The sequence below is a fragment of the Magnolia sinica genome, chromosome 2 (assembly GCF_029962835.1).
Source record: "Magnolia sinica isolate HGM2019 chromosome 2, MsV1, whole genome shotgun sequence".
NCBI lineage: Eukaryota > Viridiplantae > Streptophyta > Magnoliopsida > Magnoliales > Magnoliaceae > Magnolia > Magnolia sinica.
This window is the reverse complement of record NC_080574.1, coordinates 139,511,671-139,520,115: the sequence shown is the minus strand read 5'-3', so window position 1 is coordinate 139,520,115 and position 8,445 is coordinate 139,511,671. Positions and strand designations below refer to the sequence as shown.

Genomic DNA, 8,445 nt, shown 5'->3' with positions numbered 1-8,445 from the left:
ATGATTCATTCTAATTACTAGTTAAGAATTTAGGATGTTGAAAATATCATACGACTCTTATAAATGCAAAAATTAAGTTTTTTATAAAAAAATTCTTTGATAACGAGTTTTATAAAGAAAACCCTTTTTTACCAGTCAACAATTTTTTCCATCCAATTGTTAAGAATTTAGAATGAATAATCAACGGCTTAAAATTCTAAAAAGAATCACTGAACTACCCCATCCAGGGCATGGAAAAAGGATAGCCATAGAAAATAGGCCAAATCAAGGATGGGTTAAATCGTCCCATCAGAGTCATTTTTGCACCGTAGCCCATCAAATGTGCTCCAGACATAATGGTCGGTTCAGATCAATCGATTGGAGTGTAAAACTGAACCCATCCAACTAGGAGCAGTACATAGTGTTCCCAGATAACTGGAGCATAACTCTAACGTGACACGTTTAAGGCACGTGTGGGTGGGAATTTCACGCGAGTCGCTATGGCAGGGCTTTTCTCTCACTTATATATAGAAGAAGAGGAGAGGCGTTGGGAGGAGCGAGCCCCTGCCTCTGAAATCCGGGCAGCGGCAGCGAGGCGAGGGAGGAGGGATGGGAGCCGAACAGCTACTGCCCGAATCCCTGCCCGGGAAAGTCGGCCAGCCTCCTCTCATCTTAGGACTCCAACCTTCTGCTCTTGTCGATCATGTCGCAAGGGTAGATTGGTCTTTGCTCGCTCAAATCCCTGGTGACAGAGGTGGCTCTCAGCAGGTATACGATACACACAATCATCGATCTGGACCGTCCATTCATTTAACAACACTACTGGCAAGCCATGATACAAAAATCAAACCGACTGGATGACCATTCGATCTGGACCGTCATGCTTGCGTGCTGTTGATCAGATAGTTAGGATTGTCCGGTTGGTGAGATCTCTGTATCGTGGCCATGGAACTGTTGTTTTTTTTTTGGCCCTCATTATTTACGAGATTGCCGATGCTTGCGTTACTTTTCATTAGTACTTTTGCGGTCTTGGAACAAAGTAAAAATCAACAGAACCCGTTTCAAATTACCTCTTTTTCTTTATTACTTCAATTCTGCTCTATGTTTTTCGCGTACTGAAACTGAGCAAGTGTTGATATTTTTGAATTCTTCGTTTCTTTCAGGGTCAAGTGTTTCTTTCCCTGATCCGTATGATGGAGTATATATTTTATTTATTTATTTTGTATTTTGTATTGGAATGTGGATTTTGATTCCCGTCTTAACTTTACGTCGCAATTGATAAACTCTTAAGTGGGGCCCACCGGTATGACTGTGCATTCAAGATCCAACGGATAGGGCTGATCTGGTAGATCAAAACTGTTGATTATGGCCCACAAAACAAGATTTTTTATTTTATTTTATTTTATTTTTTGATTTTATTTTATTTTTTTTATTTTTTGTGCCAAATCACACATGGTGGATGAGAGTGGTTTTGTTGGTTACGATGCTGCATTGCTGTTTCTTTCATTTACACTGCTTTCAGATATGCAATGGACTTTGGTTTCAATAATTAAGAACTCAAGATTCAACAAAGTGGAGGTGGATTGTCATAGTATTCTTTCAAAAATATGCGTTAGTCTCTGACTCTCTTGATGCCATTGCAGCTGTTTTTGTGTATAGTCCAACTTAAAATGGAAGTAATCACAATTCGGTACTAATTATTCACTTTCGATAAAAGGGACTGATGCAGCTTTGGATTTTTCAGTTTGTTGCAACTTAGTTATTGCAATCTATATTGATTTTATTCTTACATACAAATGCAGCATTAGATTTGGTTCCAGTTTTTCTTCCCCTTTTCAAGTTTTTCTTTTTCTTTTTGCTGCTATAAATAATTCCATACTTTATTTCCTTGCATGTTTGTTTTGAGGAAGGGTAATTGCACATCTTTTCGCATAAGAGTTTCCATGGGAACAAGTGGCAGATATAAACAGATCCAGATTCTGGACAAGTTGTCTGGCGGGCTATGTCATGCATAAGTGTTGGACTCTCTTAACACTGATTGTTACCAACCCCGTTTTAGTACTTCTTGTGATCAAGCGGTTAAGATAGCATGTTGGCTTGACCGTGGCCCATAGATGCCGTGCCGGTTGGATGAGTGGCTTTGTATATTAAACATGTACGTCATGTGGCGTTATTGAACTCTGTACGCCATGTGGCGTTATTGGACTCCGTATGGTTGTGTGTGCCCTGGAAAGCCAATCCAATCTTGTTTCTTGGAACTGGGTCATTAGTGATCCCTTTTGAATGCGGACATTGGTGACTTAGTTTTATGGAAACATGGACGTGATTTTGTTTAGTGGGTAGGTTACTGTAGGTTTCTTACGAAGTCTCTCTTAGGCCCTTGGGGAAAGAATAAAGTGGATACAACAACCATGATGGTTACACTGTTGTTGAGTACCTTAAACTCCACAACCACTCTCTCTAGTTTGGGCTACTAGGAGTGGTTTTTGGTTATCCTATGTGAACCCATGGTGAGTTGTGGAGATACCTCATTTCAATACTTGAGGTCTTGGTATTGATCCCTAGCGGGGGTGGCTAACATGGAGTTTGTGTACTGACATGGGTGGGTGTGTACTAACAAGCTAAACACCACACCACACCCCCCCTCCCCCCAGAGAGAAAAAAAACAACCCATGGTGAGTTTGGATGGATTGATCTCTACCATCGGGGACTTAGCTGCATATGCTCTTCACCACATGGGAATGCAGGTCTCTGCTGCATTGGGCATATTGCATCAAATCACCTACCAAGAGGCCTATTATGCGTGGCATGGTTGATTTGATCATGCACCAACCCTGACTTATCCTTAAACCTAAGGTTACAAAGGGACTTCGTGTTCCTAGTGTAATGGCTTCGGCATGCTTTTTGATGCGACAAAATGGTTGACACAGGGTCGTGACTGGGTATGTGCATTGAAATACAGTTGAAGTCTGACGTACTCCAACATGGGATTCATCAGTCACCCGTGAGTCCGTGACTTAGTTTGTGGCTTTATCTTGCCTATTAGATTCTCCATCAAGCTAAAACTAGCTGGCCATCGTCCCAAAATTATTTTCGGAAGGATTTACAATTGATTTCAATTGTTAGATCTTTTGATTTCGTTGTTAAAGTGTTTTAATCAAGCTTGATGGAAATTTAATGGTTGTTTTTTTTTTCGTTTTTGTTTTAATGCTCCATCTCTTCCACTAGCAGGTGATTTTATGTCAAGAGTGGATTCTATTGATAATGGAAGGATTTGGGTCCATTAGGGTGCATGGGATAGGCAAGCATATGGACGTTTGATGTTATAGGGCATACTGAAGTCTATAGGGTTAAGAATTCCATATTGTTTCCTAACTATGCTCCTACTGGGATACCCAGTCACCTCATGTATAGGAGCATGTCCCCAAGGGATAGGCATCCCTTGCTTGGACTTCCCATCAAGGAGGAGAAAGAAAGTGTTAATGGAAGGGGATATGGCCCACCTAGTGTTTGCTGTCTTGTTAGAGCTCAAATATTTTTTCATATAACTGATATGTACAAGAAATATTTTGTTAGAATAAAAAAATAAATAAATTACATTAGCACTGATGGATGGTTCCATGCTATTGCACGGCCATGTGATAATTTGACCATTCTCCTGGATCCATTTCCTCAAATACCTTCTATTGTGGATGGTTCATGATTTCTTCTCTTCTACCACAATCCTATAGTGTGATAAGAAGAAGAGTTTTTGCTTTTCCCCTCATTGGAGATAGATCAGGGAGAGATCTTTTTCATTGGAGAAGGAATGGCATAGAATCATCATGATATTGTTGCTAGAGAAGGTATGATATCAACCATTTGTTTTATTTCCTTTTTAGAAACTTAAGTGCATATGCATGGGGATAAGGGGTTTAACTATGGATTTTTGAAAGTTTATGCTTCTGCCTTCTGAAAATCCATCACTTTACTCTCTATAATGTAATTTTAGAAATGCCATTTTTCAAGAATATGGAATTTCATCAGTACACAACTCTTTAGCAGCCTGCAATTATCTTCCTTTGTCACAATCTAACATCATCTTAGGAGACCTTACTGTTGAAGTATTTATTTTATTTTATTTATTCCATTGTAATGCTGAATAGGTTGCAATCGAGGACCTGGAGCATATATTGAGTGAAGTGAAAGCCCACACTCTCCCATCGGTTGATGACCTCTCTCCTATAAGAACAATAGCTGGGGGTAGTGTTGCCAACACCATTCGTGGTCTGACTGTGGGCTTTGGTGTTTCATGTGGATTAATTGGGGCATGTGGGGATGACGAGCAGGGCCACTCGTTTGTCCATAACATGAGTATTAATGGTGTGAATCTTTCGAGATTGAGAATGAAGAATGGGCCAACTGGGCAGGTTTGCTGAATTCCAAATCTCATTGAAACCCATTGTTTGCTCTTTTCTTTCACTAGTTGGCTTCTCTGCAAGAAGTTTCTCATATCTACTAAATGCTCATCAGTGTGCTTGCTTGGTTGATGCTGTTGGCAATCGCACCATGCGACCCTGTCTATCTAATGCTGTTAAGCTTCAGGTATATGGGCTTTTGTTAATTCCATAAATGTATGTATTAAACACACTTACAAATCTTTGTAACTTGCTAACCTTGCAGCCAAACGAATTACTCCGGGAGGATTTTAAAGGTTCCAAGGTAATGTATTTTCTTTCCTCAGAATTTTAAAATTGAATCTTGGTTTTCTGAGACAATAACTATCGACGAGCCTTTCGTTGAATTACTGCAGTCGTTGATATGTCACTATGTGAACAGTGGCTGGCATTGCGATATGGATTTTATAATTTAGAACTGATTCGTACGGCAGTTAGAATTGCCAAACAAGAAGGGCTCTTTGTGTCCATGGATTTGGCCAGCTTTGAGGTATATTTCAAAGTTATTTGCACTTTCCTATTTGGTTTCTTCTTCTTCTTCTTCTTCTTCTTTTGGCCTATACAACCTGATTGTGGGATTAAGTATTGCATCTGATGTTATTTCGCAATTGTTGAATGTCGGCAGATGGTTCGAGACTTCAGGTCAACCCTTCTAGAGTTATTGGAGAGTGGCCTTATTGACCTTTGTTTTGCTAATGAGGATGAAGCAAGAGAGCTACTAAGGTGTAATATTCTTAGATTTTGATTGCCCTTTTGTTTATGCATATTTCGATACGGTTAAATATTCTCACTAAGAGAAAATAATAGAAGTCGTAGCATCTAATGCCACCAATCAGCAACTGCTTTATATTCATGCCACCATATTGTCTGAGCAATGTAACTTTTACACTGATGTCTGCCAGTTCTGGACCCAGATGTGAAGTCTTGGACACCAAGGAGCCCTAAAAGGCCAATGATTGACATGCATCTATGGTTGCATGACAATATTGCAAAATTGAGCTTTGCTAAGCCCACCTATGGGTACAAGGCAGATCCTGTACACACCACCTCACGTGCTCTCATGACATGAGGGCGTGAGATCCGATCCATCCATCAGAGGTGTACCAGTACATAGATAACCTGGATAAAAATCAGGTTGGTCTACAATTTATGAAACAAGTTATGAAAAACTATGCTGAGTTTTCTAGCATGTCCACCTGTTTCTAATATTATGGCCCACCTGCTGATTGGACCATATGTAGTTTTGGGGAAGAACATGTACATGGTGAAACAAACCTGATGAATGGCTTGGATGTTACACTGGTTTGCCAGGCTGGCACATGAGGTGGGGTGTACATGAGCTGCCTTGTGTCTGGGCTTAGCAAAGCTCCTAAAGATGTACTGTTATATAAATATCAGTTCAGAAAGCAGAGATACTGATGTTCTGAAAGATGGATCGGATCATAAAATCATACACGGGCTGTTGAGTCAAATAGCTAAATGGCAAGATCTTTTATTATATTCTATTATTAATAAAAGAAAATGAAGAAATTCTTAAAATATAGAAGAACAAGTAATGATAAAATCAACCGTAATCTAACATTTTGCGTCAAATGTTGGTCGGTCTGTAACATTGAATGGTATTTATATGCATCCATGATTTGTGCTAGTATCCATGCGATTTGGAGATTTGGTATTTACTAGTCATTTTGCTTCTCCAATGCTTCCAGGGGCGAGTCGAATGCTGATCCCGAGACTGCTCTGGGATTCTTGGCCAAACATTGTGAATGGGCTGTGGTGACCCTTGGGTCTAACGGATGCATTGCAAAACACAGGAAAGAGGTTTGTGTTATTTGGTATTTTAGTACACATTAGCAGCATGCACTTGTATATGCCTTTTGCCCTTGTGTAGTTATGAGCATAGCCACTTTATACATGTTTGTAATTTCAAGTTTCAAACTTCGAAACTCAACCTTGGTTCAACAAGGCCCAAATCTGAAGTGATTATTCAAAACTTATTTTATTGCTCAATCAAGTTTCAACCATTGTTCTAAAACTCTCTGACTTGACTTGAAACTCGGCCGAGTAAACTTGACTCAGTGAGATTTCGGCTCTAGGAAACTTTGTACGAGGTCTGACTCGTCATAGAGTTGGAGAGACTCGTGGAGTCAGCCAGATTGCTTGGTTGACTTGACATGACTCAACTGAGTCGAGCTGAGTCACTCGCCATAAATGTCAGGATTTATTGAAAATAAATATTTTGGAAGCAAGATTCCAACCCCAACATCACCTTTAAGCGAGGCGATGACCTTAACCAGTGAGATATCAATAGTGTTGTTACATTGAGTTACATTTTATATTGCTTTTACAAAATCTAACTATTTTAAATATCTCTCAACAATCCTATTATTTCAATTTATAATAATTAAATATTGAGTCGGGTTGATTCTTTGAGTCAACCCAACCCGGTTGAACATTGGGTCAAGTTTTCAGGTTTTTGAACTATGGTTTCAGATTGAAACTCCTTATGTAATCTAATTCTTTTCCACCTCTTTGAGTTTTTTTTTTTTTTTTTCCCCCTTTTTACTACTCAATCGAGCATTGTATTTTTTTTTTTGTTCCAATACTTTGATCCTAGGATTGAGTCAAGTTGATTTTTTATTTTTTATTTTTTATTTTTTATTTTTATTTTTAACACACCGAGCACTCAGTTGATTTCTTAAGGTAATTCTACACCTTCAGCTTTCAACGTGGGAAATATTTTTATAACTGTTTTCTTTTTGAAAGGTTATATAGTGTTTCATACTTCTATAGTGCTAGATAACGATGATAGTGTTTCAGATTGTTCGAGTTCCAGCCATTGGAGAAGCGCAAGCAACTGATGCAACTGGAGCGGGTGATCTCTTTGCAAGCGGGTTCTTGTACGGGTTGGTAAAAGGGCTGTCCCTTGAAGACTGTTGTAAAGTGGGTTCTTGCAGCGGTGGGTCTGTGATTCGGTCTCTGGGTGGTGAAGTAAGACCCGAGAACTGGCAATGGATGTATAAGCAGATGCAAATCAAAGGCCTTCCAGCTCCTGATCTCCCTAAGCAAATGAGATTTAAACCCTAATTTGTCGTTTTGGGCCACGGCATTGTTTCTTGCAGAGGGCAGCTAGTGTTGCATTTTGGGGTCTATAAGTACTAATAATTAGTAGGATCAAGTCAAGTGAGATGGGTAGAATCTCATGCGTTGTTGCCGCATGAAATCTTCTGTTTCAGGTCCCACTTCTGCTTTTGAATCTTGCGGTTCTGTAGACAATTTGCGCTATAAAATGGCTGGTTTGTACTTTCGTTTGTTCCTTTTGCTGTCCTTTTCCTGCTTGTGGTAACCCAGTGTTGATGATTTGAATTAGGAACTAATTTGTCGGAAGTAATACATTTTCACAGAGCTTGCTGTACTTAAGCCTTAATGATGGTGATGCCCTGTTCAGCACTCAGCAGGTGGCAGGCACATTCATGTCTGCAAGTAGTGTTTGATAAACATGTATTCTTGGACTCTTTGCTCTTTTGAATAGCCAATTACTCGAGCATGACCTTCCATGTGTGTGCTTGTTGCTCTCGTCAGCTTTTCTACTAATTGACCTTCACATGACCCTCTTTTGATTGCTTGCCTTTTTTTTTTTTTTATATTGACTGGGTGGGACCATGTTGTTAAATCAAGTGTATAGTTTTTAAATCAGGGAATGGATCGCTGATACAGGCTGGGCTGGTTTGTTTTGGGCCCATGACAAATTAAGGCCTTGAAGTTATTTCGTGGGCCGAACTTGGACAGACCTTCCCACAATTTCGTGAATGCTGGGGGGAGGGTGTGGCAGAGACTTTAGTGGGTCTCCATTCCTTGATCGAGGCTGTTCATCTAGTTTTCCAATTTGGATTGGTGAAACTGCATTAAAAAAAGGTATCAATCTAGCCACCTTACTGTTGGCTTGCGAAAGGACGGCTAAAAATAAATCTGCTCCGGGTCCATGCTCATGCGATAACTACTGGATAGATAGGATCGTTTGCCTGTTAGT

At 39.8% G+C, this 8,445-nt stretch overlaps 1 protein-coding gene across 1 annotated transcript; it reads left to right on the top strand.

The window, feature by feature from the left end:
* Positions 1-514: 514 nt before the first annotated feature.
* On the top strand, positions 515-7,830 carry LOC131237948 (uncharacterized). The gene is made up of 8 exons (XM_058236057.1): positions 515-747; positions 4,125-4,388; positions 4,492-4,563; positions 4,642-4,680; positions 4,798-4,905; positions 5,041-5,138; positions 6,125-6,236; positions 7,236-7,830. Exons 1-8 carry the CDS (start codon positions 589-591, stop codon positions 7,500-7,502), a joined length of 1,119 nt encoding a protein of 372 aa, XP_058092040.1. The 5' UTR covers positions 515-588; the 3' UTR covers positions 7,503-7,830.
* The last annotated feature ends 615 nt before the right edge of the window (positions 7,831-8,445 follow it).